General features: G+C 50.5%; 6 protein-coding genes; 4 read left to right on the top strand and 2 right to left on the bottom strand.

The window, feature by feature from the left end:
• Positions 1-1847: 1847 nt before the first annotated feature.
• RCC_09990 (uncharacterized protein) lies at positions 1848-3011 on the top strand (the record flags this gene model as incomplete). XM_023775227.1 has 2 exons in its annotated part: positions 1848-2177; positions 2310-3011. 2 exons carry the CDS (start codon positions 1848-1850, stop codon positions 3009-3011), a joined length of 1032 nt encoding a protein of 343 aa, XP_023630995.1.
• Positions 3012-4336: 1325 nt separating this feature from the next.
• RCC_09989 (probable Lon protease homolog 2, peroxisomal) lies at positions 4337-7150 on the bottom strand (the record flags this gene model as incomplete). Its single annotated transcript, XM_023775226.1, has 1 exon — positions 4337-7150. The coding sequence occupies one exon, from the start codon at positions 7148-7150 to the stop codon at positions 4337-4339; it is 2814 nt and encodes a 937-aa protein (XP_023630994.1).
• A 2609-nt stretch (positions 7151-9759) lies between these two features.
• Positions 9760-10924, top strand: RCC_09988 (probable alcohol dehydrogenase 1; the record flags this gene model as incomplete). XM_023775225.1 has 3 exons in its annotated part: positions 9760-9853; positions 9910-10598; positions 10652-10924. 3 exons carry the CDS (start codon positions 9760-9762, stop codon positions 10922-10924), a joined length of 1056 nt encoding a protein of 351 aa, XP_023630993.1.
• Positions 10925-11855: 931 nt separating this feature from the next.
• RCC_09987 (related to aspergillopepsin A precursor) lies at positions 11856-13406 on the top strand (the record flags this gene model as incomplete). XM_023775224.1 has 4 exons in its annotated part: positions 11856-12355; positions 12412-12705; positions 12763-13040; positions 13105-13406. The coding sequence occupies 4 exons, from the start codon at positions 11856-11858 to the stop codon at positions 13404-13406; spliced, it is 1374 nt and encodes a 457-aa protein (XP_023630992.1).
• A 486-nt stretch (positions 13407-13892) lies between these two features.
• RCC_09986 (uncharacterized protein) lies at positions 13893-14287 on the bottom strand (the record flags this gene model as incomplete). XM_023775223.1 has 3 exons in its annotated part: positions 13893-13918; positions 14001-14067; positions 14180-14287. 3 exons carry the CDS (start codon positions 14285-14287, stop codon positions 13893-13895), a joined length of 201 nt encoding a protein of 66 aa, XP_023630991.1.
• A 1290-nt stretch (positions 14288-15577) lies between these two features.
• On the top strand, positions 15578-17591 carry RCC_09985 (uncharacterized protein; the record flags this gene model as incomplete). XM_023775222.1 has 3 exons in its annotated part: positions 15578-15630; positions 15685-17281; positions 17361-17591. 3 exons carry the CDS (start codon positions 15578-15580, stop codon positions 17589-17591), a joined length of 1881 nt encoding a protein of 626 aa, XP_023630990.1.
• Positions 17592-17660: the final 69 nt, after the last annotated feature.

Raw genomic sequence — 17660 nt, 5'->3', positions numbered from 1 at the left:
ACCGAGAGAGTCGTCCGCTTTTTGTTTTATTCAGCAGCATAGAAGGTCCGTTACGTAGTCCATACACAATCAATATACAACAAATTGAGCAATTGCGTGTCGAGATCATGCGACGGTATGTTGGCTAATGAAGTAGCGGAGACCATCGATGGTGACGCTGTCAAGTACTGTGAGCTCGCATTGCGATGGTGAAGGTGAAGAGTAAAGTGAGGTGAGAGTGGATTGGGGAGGAAAGAAGATGATGCCTGTCCATCAACTCCGATATCGCTCCGCCGTGCGATAGAACTAGTACGCCTGCCTCATCCCAGACTTCATCTCGATTCCCTACTCCATCCATTACCTGTTGGTGGACAGTTCCCGCCATGATGATGATGATATTGATCCATCATGATGATATTAATACAGGTCCGACAGACATGTCTCAACAATACATTCATTCCACCCCGTTCGTGAGAGCGAGGTGACACATACATGTAGGTAGGCAGGCAGGCACGTCCAATCGACACAGCAACCACCACGTCTCAAAGACAGTCTACCATGGGATTTCCGAAATAAAGTATGAGTGAGTGGTGGAATCCCGTGCATTCGGACCATTCATTGGAAGGCTTGACTTGACCTTCATCCGCCAGCTTCATCTCCTTCGTTACTTTGCCATTTCCTTGGGTCTCTCCCACCACGCAATTTCCTTGAATTTCTGCAGGAAAGAAATCGCCACCACCGACCTTGGCTGCAAAATCCAACATCCCCATCTCCATCGCCGACATGCGGATCTGCGAGTTATATCTGCGCGGGCGCTGCAGTGAAGGCTCTACATGTCGCTACTCACACGATGACCCACGCCGACTGGTCATGTGCAAATACCATCAAAAACGGCGTCTGTCTACGCGGAAGCGACTGCGCTTTCTCCCACTCCATCAGCGACGTCCCGGCAGCAGCAGTGATTTTCCTCCCAGCAACCGAGTCGACAAGTATCATGCTAACCTCCACCAGACTCAAACTTTACCAAGAGCCCATCCTCCGCACCATGAGCGGCGCAGTGGTGCGATTCGGAGATGACGCTGCCGTTTCGAGAGTCTCCATGTCCTCAAACTTCTCTTCGGTACGCATCGATGGCATACTGGAGGTCCACGCGACGTCAAGCAAACTTCCCGCCATCCTCGAACATTGCGGCTATTACCTGCTGCCCTCCGAGACCCTCCGAGCTGTCAAGCTGCCAGGGAAGCATGTATGCCGACGTGTACATCACCAGCGATGATCCTACTTTCGCCCGCCGATTCTGCGCAACATTCAACACATCCCGCAGGCCGGAATTGCGAGCAGTCTGCGTGCCTCCCACGCTTCCACCCGGCACAATCARTCACACGGCATGTCAGCTGCAATCAGGTTGCCGTCGCTTGGCCTCGGCCGTCACGAGAAGTCCATGTCAACTTTGAGACATACAGGGGAGCGGATTCTGTGGGTGAAGCATTCAACCGAGGAGATTGCACCATTGATGGGAACTGCATTGAGGCGAGCCCACCCGCACCCTACGCAGGCAAATGGCAGATTCTCCTTCACAATGCGCCAGTTGACATCATCACTGCACCGCGGGTCTGGAGATCTATACCTCCCCTGCGAGGACCTCTCTTACATCCGGCTGGGTGCACAAATTGCGTCTCATGAGGAGGCGGCCGCCCCTGCTTTCATATCATCTCTTTTCAACGCTTACGGGACTGTGGAGCAGATGAGCGAGATGCGGATAAGGGGCAGATGGTGGACTGTCGTAATTAACTTTCGAGAACGAGCTCGATGCGCTCAGGGCAGTGGAAGGAGTGCGTGGTCAACCGCAGAAGTTCTTGACTGATGAGATGCTCCACGTTCGGCTAATCAATGAATCGAAGGTCAGGCTTCACGAGAAGATCTTCGACGCTCTCCGCGAGGAAATCCATGCCGCGGTGACAGCGAATTCTCGAGATCACAACTTGAAGGTCAACGTTTTCCCCGACACCAGTCCTGAGAATCGCTTCGTGACTGTCAGAATGCAGGGTGAAGATAAAGAGAAGCTCGCAAGTCTGACGGGGACTCTTGAGGCCATGCTCTCAGGCAGAGTCATGGAAGTCAGTAGCGACATCTTCGACACGCTCGCATGGAACAAAACGGCGGCACGGCAATTGGAAGAGATCCAGTCCGTCAATCAGGTAAGTTTGAGAAGGGATGGTAGTACTTTCAAAGGCGACTAATGGCTCCATGAGCGATGAGTTCGGAAGGATAATCACAGTCTCTACACCAGAGAGTCCTTGCAGGAGAGAACGCTAACGTCATCTTCGTAGGTATACATCCACAACAACAACAAGACCAGGAAAGAGCTAGTATTCTTCGGCCCGCCTGCCAAGTATGAGTCCGTACAGCAGGCTGTCGTTGATCTCACTGCTGCAAAGGGGAGATTTGCCTACCAACTGAGCCCGGACGAGTTCGATTGGCTGCTTTCAGGTGGCTTCAGTGAGATCGTCTCTGTCCTCGATGATATCGCACATATCAACAACGCATTACCGAGCCCTAAGAGTCTCGTCATCAATGGCACGGCGAAGCAATATCAACAGGCGAGGACGATTATGGAATCCTTGGGAGGAAACCTTGGCATGAACGACTTGACACTGAACTCATCAGTCCARGATGATGATCAAAATTGCAGCACCTGCTGGACCCCAGCTGAGAACCCCATCACCTTGGCGTGTGGTCATGTATACTGCGCCGAGTGCCTCACAGATCTCTGCCGCTCCTCCAGCTCCGACAACGCCGATTTCCTCATCACATGCAAAGGTGCAAACGACACTTGCAAGCGAGTAATGCCTCTCAACGAGCTACAAACTCACCTCCCTTCCCAAATTTTGGATGAAATTCTACGCCTCTCCTTCGATTCCTATATTTTCCCGTCGAGCGGATATCTACCACTTTTGTCCCACGCCGGACTGTGGGTACATTTACACGAATGGAGATGGAAATACCACCACCACAACAACAACAAATACTAAATGTGTGAATTGTATGAAAGTCACATGTACAACCTGTCATGCCCAGCACCCAGCCATGAGCTGTGGAGTATATCAATACGAAAAAGGTGGAAAAGACGAACCATTCAAACAATACAAACTGGAAAACGGAGGGAAAGATTGTCCAAAATGTACAGCACATATTGAAAAGGTAATTAAATCCGCCACCTCCTCAAAAAAACACCCCTGACCAAAATCCCCCCAACCAACCACTGATATTTTCTAGACAGAAGGTTGCAACCATATAACCTGCCCCCTCTGCAAAACCCACATTTGCTGGGTTTGTGGCGCATGTTTCGTCACGGGTGGAGAATGTTATGAGCATTTGAGTGATGCGCATGGGAGTTTTGGGGATTATTATATTCCCCCTTTTCAGAGGGGGGAATCTAGAGAGGGGGGATCGAGAGAGGGGGGATCGAGAGAGGGGGGAGGAGGAGGAGGGAGGAGGAATCGATGCTGCTGTACGGAGGTATATGCTGGGGGAACGAATGGAAGATTTTGATGCGCTGAGGCGGATGGGGGATTTTGCTGCTTTGGGGCGGATTTGAATTGATGGATGGATGGATGGGTGGATGATGGAGGGTTTGGTGGGTTGGGGGGTTAAGGGGGGAAGGGGAGGGGGTTGAGGGGATGCTATGCTATACGTATGATCGTATACGCTTTTTGGCGTAGGTAATGCTTTAATCACCATGCTTTCTTATCTTCGTCGTTAAGTTTTCTTTTCTTTCTTTTTTTTTTTTTTTGATCTTACTATACGTATAGTACAAATGTAGGTGGTTTTTTTAATGCTAGTAGAATAATAATAGCTACCTTACTTACGGTACCTACTCGCTTCTTATATCCCCTTTTCCCTCCTTCTCCTCACTTACAGAATATATTTACTTACTCGTTGAATTCATACTCCCAGAAAATCCCATCTTTAATACGTGCTTTACATTGCTTATTCCTAGAAGAAGAAAAAAAACCCTAGTAAAATCCAGTTGTATAAATACTTTACTTTACCTTTTTCTCCCATTCGGACTCCGCTTCCTACCTACCCCTAGTACAAGTCAAAAGGTTCCAGGCCTTTTCAAGCCGGAATCCGGGGAACAATCATTCTAGCAAGTAAAATGATCAATTATTTTCATTCACTTACTTGTTTTGTTCAAATTCATCATCTAATCCGTTCCAATCCAATCCAAGAGAAAATAAAAACGGAAGAACTGAATAAATACTTCATATAAAAAAAAAAAAGAAGAGCGATTACGCTACATATCACCAACAAATCTCATCATCATCAACATCATCATCATCAAACTAGATCAATCTTACAACCGACTCTCCATACCACTCCAGCCCCTCTGACCAGGCCACTCATCTCCAGGCCAAATATGCGGCAAAGCCTCCCAAATATGCCCCACAGTAACAATTTCCAACCCCTCCAACACCTCTCTAGGTAAATCCTTGATGTCCTTTTTATTCTGCGCGGGAATCAACACTTTGCGCACTCCAGCCGCCAGCGCCCCGATGAGTTTCGCCTGGATACCTCCGACGGGCATGACTTTGCCCCGTAGGGCGATTTCGCCCGTCATGGCGATGGTGGGCGGGACGCGCTTGCTGGAGAAGAGACTGATGAGGGCGACGGTGTGGGCGAGACCGGCTGAGGGGCCGTCTTTGGGGACGGCGCCTGAAGGGCAGTGGACGTGGATGCTGCGGCTCTTCATGATGTCCTCGCTGGGATCGTGGGTGATGGCGAGTTCGTAGGCGTGGCTTTTCACCCAGCTGAGGGCCACTTCGACGCTTTCTTTGAGAACGTCGCCGAGTTTGCCGGTGAGTTGTACGCGTCCCGAGCCGGGCATGTCKGCAATTTCAATGAAGAGGATGCTGCCTTGATTTCCCATGCTGTATGCGACGAGACCGGTGACGACGCCGGGTTGGGAGTCGCGGGCGGCAATCTCTTCTTCGTAGCGTTCAATCCCTAGCATTTCTTCCAAATCTTCCTCCGTCACAGTCGGAACGTATGCAGCGAGTGTGTTGGTATCCCTCGCCTCTGCGAATTGCACAGCCTTTGAGCGACAGACTGACCCAATCTCTCTCTCAAGATTACGAACACCTGATTCGCGGGTGTAGGATGTAATGACCTTGTCAATGACCTCATCCTTCATTTGGACATTCTCCGACTTCAGGCCGTTGGTTGTGATTTGCTTGGGAATTAAATGTCGAGTGGCAATGTGACGTTTCTCAAGTGTAGTGTAGCCTGATAATTGAATAGTCTCCATGCGGTCGAGTAGAGGAGCTGGGATGGTATCAAGACTGTTGGCGGTGGCGATGAAGAGGACTTTACTCAGATCGATTGGAATGTTGACATAGTGATCCACAAAAGTCGAGTTCTGCTCAGGATCCAAGACTTCAAGCATTGCGGCCGATGGATCTCCATGGATGGAAGCAGCTCCCACCTTGTCGATTTCGTCCAGCAGGAAGACGGGGTTTGAAACGCCGACCTTCTTCAATCCGTTGACGATTAAACCGGGCATTGCTGCAACATATGTCCGTCGATGACCTCGGATCTCTGCTTCATCTCGTACACCACCGAGGGAAATGCGGTGGAATTCCCGACCCAGCGCAGTTGCAACAGACTTGGCGAGGGAGGTCTTTCCCACACCAGGTGGACCGACAAGGAGGAGGATGGGTGACTTATCGACCATCTTCTTATGTTTGAGGAGGTTGATCTCTTCGGTCGATTGCTCGCGAGGTGGCTCGTCTTTGCGTGTTACTTGCGTGGTCGGTGCCACATCTTCCTCTCCCTTGATGACTGCCTTTTCCTCTGGCTGGGCGGCTTTGGCAATGGCCGAAATCTGCTTGTCTAGATCCATATTCACAGCCTGCTTGAGCTTGAGAACGGCGAGATATTCCAACAGCCTCTTCTTGACCTTCTCCAACCCGTAGTGGTCATCATTGAGTTGTGTCCGCGCTCGTGTCATTGTGGAAGAATCGAGATTGTCCTCGGTCATCTTCGACCATGGAATCTCGGCCAAGTTTTCGAGATAGTTACGGCAGACCTGATGCTCGGCTTGTGCTGGATTCATCTTGGCCAACCTCTTGAGCTCCCGATCGGCAACCTTCCTCGCCTCCACACTCAAGCCAGCATCGTCCAGCTTCTTCTTCAACTCTTCAATCTCGTYGACCTCATCATCCTGCTGTCCGCCACCCAAACCCGGTGGCATTCCATCGCCAGGTTTCTGACCATTGCCCAACTTTCGCAATCGGGGATCTTGGCGGAGCTTGTTGAGGGTGTCCAGGTCGATGACGGTAGTCTGAGGAGTGTTGTTTTGGGTGGTGACGGACAAAATCCGACTGTTGCCCTGGATGGAGGTGATTTGTCGTTGGAGGATCTCAGTAACTCGTACCAAACGCTCTTCCACCGGCAGGGCGGCCAAAATCCGCAGCTTGTCCTCGTGAGTGCAATCGATGATGTTGGTCATGAAATCGGCCAAGACACCGGCTTCTTGCAGGTCCTTGCGCACGATATACAACTCCAATCGACGGGCCAAAATGGGAGAGAGGGTGGTTTGTGGACCGCGGGGAAGTAGGGCAGAAAGACGTACGAGAGCGATAAGTTCCCGACTGAGCTGCTTGAGGTTGTTGAATAGGGAGGCCACTTGTTGGTTGTTCTCCGCGATGCGTTCCTCCTGATGCAGAAGGACCTGCGCCTCAAAATATCCTCTTTCGCGCGTGATTTTCTCAATCTTAAAGCGACTGACGCCCTCAACCACCAACATCAACTCGCCCGGTTTGCGACCCTGTACGCCGCTGACCCGGGCCATGGTTCCATATTGATAGAGATCCGCCTTGCTCGCATGTGCGGGATCGCGGGGGGTTGTGCTGCTGTTCGCCTTGTTCTCCGCCACGCCATCTCCAATCAACTGCTTGCCGTCGGGGCTGAGATACGGGCTGTTCAAGGGCACACAACCCACCGTCACGCTGGATCCCTCTGGACGGGGCGTGCTGGCTTTGCTGTAGATGTGGGCGAGGATGGCGGCGATGTCGGCGCGGTTCTGGAGCGGCACGCGGGTGGTGACGCCGGGGAGGAGGACGACCGAGTGCGGTAGGGGTACCAGTGGCAGCGTGCGAGACTGCGCCATGATGGGTGGATGGAGCGCAGGAAGATACAATACAATGGAGGAGGCGATATTAACGCGAGAACTGGTAGACCCGTGGGAGGCATTCACATGATGAAGCACGCCTTGTCCTTGTCATCATCATCATCTTGTCYCGAGGCACAGCGGTCTCGGGCAAGGGAGGCGGAAGCACCGAGAATCATCCATTTCCATACATGTCCATTGCTGTAACTTACGACCTGTACACCTTTTGATGTATCTTCACAATACCTTCGTTGCCACCCGGTCGCAGCAGAGCATATCACTGCAATCCTGAGGTATCCTTTGTACGAGCAGAGCTTCGTCTCCTCCTCTCGGCTTATTGAATCCTCCTACACATTTGACTCAAAGGAATACACGCAAGATAACAAACAAGACAAGCCGCAACCCATCATCCTTCCGAGAAGAAAGAAAGATTTATACCAGTGAGAAGAGTAGACGACATCTCATGTACTTCGACTCCATCTCATATCATCTCATCTCATCATCGAACTGCCGTCCCGCAACCCGAACCCTAAGGAGGCACCTAGCTCCATGTGAACTACCCCACACCGATTACGAACCTTATCGGACTCCCTTCTCTTCTATTGAAGGTTCCCGTCTCACCCAATACTGCCCGTAGGTAGAACACCCACGGACTACCTATAACAATAAGGTACTCCATCATGAATCTTCTTACATCTCACATCCACATCCATCTTTTCACACAGATCTCCCATTTCACCAACAAATTTCTTCCAGACTGATATCCCGAAAGCATAGCTTCATCACAACCACATTCCCAACCGTGTACTTCCCTTCCCTCCACTTAGCACGTAGCCCCGATCCCTCAAAGTCTCGCCATAGTACATAGAAGGAAGTAGTATAACATCCTCTAAGAAACATCTTATACATACATATATACATGAAAAGGGACTATCCAATGACGATACAATCCAATCCTCCAACCCGATATGCCGCGTTACCTTCCTTCACTTACCATCAAGGTGTCGGGTCCATCAAGGTGTGTGAAATCGATGGGCGATGAATCTATAGCATAGCAGTTCAAAAGGCAAGCGATCCTCCTTTTTCTTTCCTTCTCTCTCTGTCACTCACAGATTGAATTCGTTTGTCATTGTTCGTGCTTATCGTGTGCAAAGGGGGAGTTGGCGTCTCGTGGAGTTGACTAGTGTCTGGCCTAATGCCTGATCGCGAGAGCAGCAGACTTGCCTTGATAAAGCAAAACTAGCCAACTCCTCGAGAAGCCAACTCTCCCTTGGACACGTTAGCTGGAGAGCGGTATGACATGACCAGAAGGAAGGAGCTGGAGACTTTCTAGCGACAAATATCCCACGACGTCCGGATTTCCGAATCGCGAGGACAGAAGGATAAGGATGCAATTCCACACGACTCATTCAACAGCCGATCGAGTTTCCTTCTCTCCTAGTGTCCGGAGAAAAATAGCAGCCAACAACCAAATCAAGAAGAAAAGTATGCTCCGGATCTCCTTCTAAGAATGACGGACAAACGAGTGAACAAGACTGTATTCACATCGAACATCCGCAGGGCCGTGGGATCCAGATGTGCGAAGTGGGCAAAAGCATACTCCCATCCCTCCCTCTTTTTTCCCAGACAGGCATGCGTTCCGTACCGGTGGTTCACAAGGGCCTGGATCTGGATCCCAAGCTCGAGCTACCTTACCTGATGAATCCGTCTGTCTACATCGAGACCTTTGAGGGGCCGGCGCATCGTCTCCAAGTACGAAGTACATGCATCTGATGACTTGCAGCCAGCGATCGATCGCACACGTTCAAGCTGTGGATGGGCGTCCAAGCTCCATCCAGCTCCACGAGCGCTCGTCCGAGTGGCAAAGGATGGATCATGGGCGCAGCAACCCTTGCACTTTCTCACAATGCAATGCTCTCAAAAGTCTGTCATGGATCATTATTGGGCGATAGGTACAGGTTCGTCATACATACAACAGAGAGAGCTCTTTCCCCGCAGGCCCGAAAGAATCGATTGACGGAATGTGGGGTGGGGGCTTGCCGCTCCGGGATCCGAAAACTCCAATGCTCGAGCTTAAACCACTACGACCCTGCATTGCCAAAGCCACATTGGACACGTGTGTCAGTGTGTATGTACGTCTTCGCAAGCCTCCTCAAGTCCAGACCCGCAGCGGCGTTTCGAGCAAGTTCGTCTGGCAAACGATCCGCCGCTGGGGGCAGTTCTGACAGCCATGAGAAAGCTAAGTCGAGCTTAGCGCTTGGGCGACAGGGACTGGTACATGCGGGATAAGGTACTGGGGTATGCAGTCCAAAGATTGGATCCATATCCCCGCCTGGACTTTCTCCCACATCTGCGACAGCGGACAGATGATGAGTGGTTGGGATCTCACATTGACCTTTTGTCCGACGAGAGCATTGCTTCTGCCCCTCCTTTCGATCGAGAGACATCATCTAGATGGTGTGGGGTCGAGAGAGTTTTCCAATGCATGGGAATGGATAAGTAGGAGCCTGGTTCCTCTGTCATTTCTGTTTTCATCACTTTTGTGTTCTATTCCAGTCAGACATACCCACGCACCCYCACACAGCCATCCAATATAATCGAACATCGCCATGTCAATCCCAACCGAGCAGTGGGCGCAGGTCGTCGAGAAGACCGGAGGACCAGTCGTATACAAGAAGATTCCCGTCCAGAAGCCGGGTCCAGGTGAGTAGGATGGACACAGCCAAGCACATCCCGCCAGCTGACAACCAGCTCCAAAGATGAGGTGCTCGTAAACATCAAGTTCAGCGGTGTCTGCCACACCGACTTGCACGCCGTCAACGGTGACTGGCCACTCCCAACCAAGCTTCCACTCGTCGGAGGCCACGAGGGTGCTGGTATTGTGGTCGCCAAGGGTGATTTGGTACAGGACATTGAGATTGGTGACCACGCTGGTGTCAAGTGGATCAACGGTTCTTGCTTGTCTTGCGACTTTTGCCAGCAGTCCGATGAACCTCTTTGCTCCAAGGCACTCCTGTCCGGATACACCGTCGACGGCTCCTTCCAGCAGTACTGTATCGCCAAGGGTGCGCACGTTGCTCGCATTCCCAAAGAGWGCCCCTTGGATGCCATTTCGCCCATCCTTTGTGCCGGAATCACCGTTTACAAGGGCCTCAAGGAATCCGGCGCCAAGCCAGGACAGACCGTCGCCATTGTAGGTGCCGGAGGTGGACTTGGTTCTCTCGCACAACAATACGCACGCGCCATGGGTCTTCGCACTATCGCCATTGACAGCGGCGAGGACAAGAAGAAGATGTGCCTGGAGCAGCTCGGTTCATACGCCTTTGTCGACTTTGCCACCAGCCAGAACCTGGTCAAGGATGTGCAGGCAGCGACTGACGATGGTCTCGGACCACACGCCGTCATCCTGGTCGCCGTCAACGAGAAGCCATTCCAGCAGGCCGCCGAGGTGAGTCCAAAAATATCCAATCAACAACACTTCACAAGCTAACACAACGACAGTACGTGCGCCCACGCGGAACCGTCGTCTGCATCGGTCTGCCAGCTGGTGCCTACCTGAGAGCGCCAGTGTTTGAGTCGGTCATCAAGATGGTCACCATCAAGGGCTCGTATGTTGGCAACCGCAAGGACAGCTCCGAGGCCATTGAATTCTACCGCCGTGGATTGATCAAGGCACCGTTCAAGACTGTTGGTCTTTCTGAGCTCCAGAGCGTGTACGACTTGATGCACAAGGGTGCCATTGCCGGTCGCTATGTTGTCGACACGGAGCGATGAAGAGGCAAATAAAAGCAAACCTTGTACATAGTCGTCAATAACGTGTAACCAATGGAAAGAATTCATGTAACCAATGGAAAAGAAATTCAAGCTTTCATTCAAGCAACTGATTGCTGTGATGCTGGTAAAAGATGTGCAGGTAAGATCGGAAGGACGATAAGTATGGCACATGTCAGTCGGGTGGGAAGAAATTGCAAAGACCGTACCTACCTATGTCGATTTTACCCGATCTCGCATCCGGATCGCTCCGAGGTCGGCAGTCAGTTGGTTTCATGGGGGCCAAGTGTTTCACATTGGTTCGCTCAGAGCAGCAGACTGCAGGCCTTGCTTGGCGTACAACCTCACACGACCGAGCCCCTCGTCTCCCTTTGTGGTCGACACACGCGGCCTGTGGAGTTTCATCATGAAATTCAGCAATGGCGGCTCTCACATCCCGTCCACCTGTTTCGCGCAATGTGTGTCTCGGTGGAGGCCGGCCGCGTCGCAATTGTTTTGGTGACGACCTCATTTGTGCTCATTCGCTGCAAGATGCGACACTGCGTTGCTGCAGATAGATGGGACGCGATGGAATGGGATTCCATCGCTGATGTACCTCCCTTCTGGCATCATGACGACCGGGCGCTCGTTCTTGTGCGTCGTCGGTCAGGTGGGTAGGTAGGTAAGGCAGGTAAGGCAGGTATCCTTTGCAAAGAGAGTACATGTATGCACACTCTTCCCGCGATTGTTCTATCATCCGTCTTTCTCGTGCAACTCCTCCGTTACTCAGTTGTGGATGGCTATTTGATGTTCCATCCTTGAACGCAAACACTCTCTTTTCTGGACCTAAGCTCAATCAATATACATCGCATCTGTCGACGGGATCACCTCCCATATCATCCTCTCTCTCTCCCTAAATTACCTAGTACATACAACCCGTCCTTCGTTTAGGAAAATGAATTACTTGGCACTCATCGCTGCACTGGCGGCGATATCACTCGCTGCACCACATCCTCATCCACCACCTTCTCTCCGGAAGAGAAGCTTCCAAGTCGAATCCCATGGCCGCCGTCCTTCCCCACTCCAGGAAGTCGCACGCACGCACCGCAAGTTCGGATGGGACCCCATCGTCGCCGATGACCATGAGCCCGACCCGATGATTGTCCCCAACAATCCCGACTCGGTCATCATCCCCGGCACTGTTGTGGTGGTGACGCTCTCGGCCACCGCTCTTTCCCTACCTACTGGATATGGTAGCCCCCCTGTGCAGGATAACTCCTCCGTGAGCGGCACTTCAAGTGGAGCTAGCACCACCCCCACCCCCACCYCCAATCCAGGAAGCGAAGATGGGGAAGTCACCGCCACGCCCGAGGAAAATGAGTCGGAATACCTGTCGCCCGTCCTCGTCGGTGGTCAGGAGCTCAATCTAAACTTCGACACGGGCTCCGCCGATCTGTAAGTCTGCCCAGAAATATCCCGCAGCAAACACATACTAACTAACCCCATCGCAGCTGGGTCTTTAGCACATCTCTTTCCCGCGCAGACGTCAAGGGACATGCTGCCTTTAGTCCCAACAAAAGCTCCACATGGTCCGAGTACGAGGATGGTACCTGGAGCATCACTTATGGTGATCAAAGCTATGCAAGTGGCACCGTCGGGTTCGACACCGTCGACGTGGGCGGCGCAACCGTGAAGAATCAGTGCGTGGAAATTGCCACCGACGTCTCTCCGCAGTTTGTGGAGGACGAGAATAGTGATGGCTTGCTGGGACTGGCATTCTCAACCATCTCGACTGTACAGCCTGAGTAAGTATCCCTCGACATACACCTCCAACCCCGAAACTAATACCAGCATTCTCCCAGACCACAAAAGACTTTCTTCGAAAATGTAAGGGACGACCTTACTCTTCCCGTGTTTACCTCAGCTCTCGAGGAAAGCGATGGCAAAGCGACCTACGAATTCGGCAAAATTGACAGCGACAAGCACCGCGGCAAGATCTACTACACTCCAGTCGACAATTCCGCCGGCTGGTGGCAATTCAACAGTCCCAGCTACGCCGTCGACGGAGTTTCCACTCCTTGTCCCGACTGCAGCCCCGTCATCGCCGACACGGGTACTTCCCTCATCTACATGGACTCCGGTACGTTCAACCTTTCCCTCCTCCTACTCTAAATTCTCAACCACTGATGATAACTCCGTTCCAGAAATCGTAGCAGCCTATTACGAATCCATCCGCAGCGCGCAAAATTCTCGCTATGGATATGCCTTTCTCTGCGAAGAAAAGCTTCCGAGTTTGAGTATTGCTATTGGAGATGCATATGTAGCTACCATCAACGGAAGTGATATGACTTATGCTTCCCTGGATGACGGCAGCGGGTATTGTCTCGGGGGTTTACAGCCAGGACCAGGACGCTTTCAAATTCTCGGCGGGGTTTTCCTTAAGCAGTTTTTTGCTGTTTTTGATGGAGGGGAGGAGTTGCGTTTTGGGGTGGCGCTGAAGAATTGAATTGAATTGAACTCCTGGTGGCTTCATGGAGATTCAAGCTGCAGATTTTTTGTGGGAGGAGAAATTTAACGAGAGACGATCGATCACTGACACTCACGCCAGGAAGCGTGCTTTTTTGTTGTATGAAGTAGATGAATTTTTTTTTTTTTGATGTCCTTTTCACTTTCTCAACGTCACTTCCACGGGATTTAACTTGCAATGACAGTATCAGTCATTTTAATCATTGGAGTCGGGTTTAGTAGGCCGTGGAATATCGGATGAATCGTGGTGTTGCGGTCCTAATTGTCGCTTTGGTCTAAAGTATATAAGATCTCCTCATTTTCCCCTTTTTCCATTATCGTCGTTCATGGTAGAGTATAGCTCTCGAAATCTCTTATCTGTTGCGCTCTTGCGATAGGGGTGTGTACATGAGATACTATGCATAGAGGAATAGTTGATCGATTCGTAGGTCGTCGTTGCATAGCTGCGATAGATAGATTYTAAGGTCTATCTACATCTCGCAATACCCTGTTCTATTCCCCCATCAGTAATTAGATATTATTCTTCTTTTCATTGTTGCTTGGATAAGAAAGAGAGGGGAGGAAAGGTACTCACGAAATCCACAAACATGCGAACAACAAATGTAATATACTTTGCAGGGTGTTCCGAGAGGTAGGCAGCCCTGTTGTACGGTATGATGTCGTTAGTCTTCTCGATGGAGTATATACAGAGAGGGAGGAGGAGGATGATGGGGAGGATGATGTGGATGGAAGAGGATGGTGAGTGATACGTACCCATTGCTCACTGGGGAATGGAGAGGGAATCGCTGATGCTTGGACGAGGAAGTTGGTTTGAGGGAGGATGGTGAGGAGGAGGGTTGTGAGGAGGGCTAGAGGTTGCATTTTTTGTGGGAGGTTGTGTGGTGTAGTGTGGTGTAGTGTGGTGTGGTTTTTGATGTGGAGATTGGTTCGGAGTTGGTTTCGATTTGGAGTTGGTTTGGAGTTGGTTTGGAGTTGGTTTGGAGATCGAAGATTGGTGTTTGGTGCGTTGTGTATGTATGTGAGAAGTTGATCGTGTTCTGATTTCCTACATTTCTGGATTTTCCTGCCGAAAGTGCCGGCATTGATGACTTTTGAATGGACCGGGTGGTAGCGGGACTTCTGTATACTCGTGGTCATGGGACAGATTTTTTGGTTGATTAATTTGGTTGGCCAATTAGAGTTGATTAGTACGAGCATTATGGCCAGCTATACAGGATTGTGGAAAAACAAGCTTTGAAAATCAGCTCTCTTTCTTGGGCGAGGGGATGGGATACGAGCACGGTCCAGTGGTACTGCATTTCTAGTATCTAGTACTCTAGAGTTCAACTCCCGGGTTTCGAGGCTTAAGCAGGGATTACTACTGCTTTCTTGTTGGATATGATTGATGTCGAGATGGTGTCTGTAGAGTCCACTTAGCTATGCGGTCATTCAAGTTATGCTGTTTATTCTTTGTGTGTTGTGTCCTGGACGTCGGCAGCTCTGTTGCGTGAATTGGCAGGCTGGGCTGCACGTGGGCTTGATGAATCATGCGGTCATCTGACTTGAATGGAGGTCACTTTTTGGGGCATTCAYGTGGTTATGAAACGCCAAGTAAGATGCATTACCTTGTGAAAGTCTGTATGGAGTCGAATTTTTGCATGTGAATCTGTGATTGTCTTGGCGTGAGGCATAGCACTACGCGTTATGTCAAATGTGTGGACACAAATACACTGCTTAGTTTTAGCGTTATACAATAACATACCACCGTCAAAAAGTCTTGTACGTTGAAAATACAACATCAAGTCTATGGACGATGATACCCTTGCAAAGCAAAGAACAAGTCCAGCACGGTATATACGATGTCTCTCTTGACACTCGCCTCTCCACCCCATGGCATCTCTATCTTTTCCATCAGCTGAATTCCAGCGTGCAAATTCACCGCGGTCGTGACCTTTCGACCCGTGATTTCCCACCACAGCATGACCGAAGCAAACTCTGCMAACAGCGACGTACACCTTTCTCAAACTTGCACCGCCACTACATCTACTTACCGCACCATTCAATCGCACAATCAACGCTTATTGATCTCTCGAAGATATCCAACGAATTTTGAAACACTCGCAGCACCGTTTTTGTACTCAAGCACTTCTTACACATTTTACCCCTTTGATCATGGCGAATCCTTTCGCCGCGGATGAAAGGACCAAGGATGTAGATTGGGATAGGTAAGAGCATCGAGCTGTTCAACCTGAGAATAAGGAAACTAACATGCATTCCAGTTTCCTCGACATGGGCATGTTGGAGGAGATATCGCACCCGGGGACAGCAGAGACCACAAACGCTTCGGAATCGAACCTCATGCTCTCGGAGGATTCAAACGAACTACAGTTCCCCATGGAGGATATACGAATGGATACTTCAGATTGTACAATAGCTTCAAGCAGTATCAAACAGGCAGACTATACTGGACAAGAAACTGAAACAGGAGATGCAGAAGATCAGTGTTGGTCACAAATCCCAACGGCAACTCAGCCAGGCGCGCTTATGTATGCTCCCAATCCTCCTCCTCCATCGCGGTATTTCCCATCCATCGATACTCATACATCTCCTCATTTGGGACAGATACAAACAATCGATTCAATATCCAATGATTCAAGATCTCTTGTGAATTCAGAGCCTGGATATCCAAATCTCATGCCGATGGATACAGAGATGTACTTGACAGGAGATTGGAATGTTGGAGACATGCAGCAGCCTCCTTTGGGATCTTTCGTGCAGCCGACGCCAGCACATGTTGGGGATTCGTATTCGCCGCTGGTACCTCCTTATCTCTTTGATCCCGCTGTTATGGGTCAATCACGTTCTGAGCAAATCGATCATACTCTCCTGAGTCAGGGAGTCGTTAATCAACACCCTCAATCCCACTATGAGAGAGCTCTCGCTCTTGAGGTGCCACATCTGGACCTTCATCTCCAAAACGCTCTATTCACTTTCGACCACAATGATGGCAGTCAGAGTCGGAGTTCTCAATATCAGCACATCGACCAGACATTCCCATTACCTCCTCCCAACTCACCAAACACGACTTTCCTCCAAGAGATCCCTTTCTCCCCACTACCTCTTCCCAATTCACCTAATACAACCTTCCATCAAAAGATCCCCTTCTCCCCACCACCACCTCAATCATCGCCCCCAACCTCCCCCCYCACCAAATCCAAAAGCCGCGCTCGCTCCCTCTCCTTCACACCCCAACCAAACATCCAAGGACCCTGCCTCACATGCGGTCGAAACTACCGCACCTCCACCTCACCAGGTCGATGTGCTCGCTGTGGTCTCAAATGGGAACGACACACCGCGGGTCCACCAACCTACACTTTGGATCCCACAGTCCCATCCCTAGAAGCCGCTCGACAATTACTATATCCCATATCCAGAGGACGACAACGTCCAGACGATGATGTACATTCTGTAATTTCCGTGCCTGGGAGTCAGGATTTTTGGGTGCGGAAATGGATGGATGATATTAGTACTCCTGTTACGAATCCCGCCGAGGAAGAAGCCGGAGCGAAAGCGAGCTGGGCGATGAATCAACAGACGACTTTTAATCAGAAAGCTAAGATGGATCGGGAAGGGGAATTTTCGCCTGCTTTTGTTACTGCGAGGATGCGGGCGCTTTGGTGGGAAGTGGTGGTTTTTCATGGAGGGGGGATTTCCTTGTATCCTGTTGGGGGGGATAGTATGGGGTATCCTGAGGATTTGGAGTTGAGGTTTGGGGAGAGGTTGGAGGCTATTGGGGATGTTATGAGGGTGGATAAGAGGACTGTTATGGATGTTGTTGAGGGGAGGGGAGTTGGTGCTTTTGTGGGGAATCCTTGGGTTAGTATTTCATTGTTGTACTACTTTTCCTTTGGTTTGCTCATGGGGATATATTTGCTGACGTGAAGATATGTGACAGGGCTTTCATAAGCGGAAGGATTCGAATAATGGGTGTAATGTGAAGAAGAAGGATGTTCTGAAGAGAGTTCTAGGGGATGCAAGAACTGCTGGGAGAAGAAATAGAGGGAGGAAGAAGGCAAGTAGAGGTTCTTCGGTTGGAGTGGCAGATGATGGTGAGGGAAGTCGAAGGGAGGAGGATGATGATGAAGATTTTGATCCTGATGGAAGACCTGTCGAGATGATGGAATAGAGCTCATTATGAGCTGACCAGTATCGAATTATACAGCGTGTGATTTGCGCAGATCGATGGTTGTTGCGG

The sequence above is a fragment of the Ramularia collo-cygni genome (genome assembly GCF_900074925.1).
Source record: "Ramularia collo-cygni strain URUG2 genome assembly, contig: RCC_scaffold20, whole genome shotgun sequence".
NCBI lineage: Eukaryota > Fungi > Ascomycota > Dothideomycetes > Mycosphaerellales > Mycosphaerellaceae > Ramularia > Ramularia collo-cygni.
This window is presented reverse-complemented; position numbering and strand designations above follow the sequence as displayed.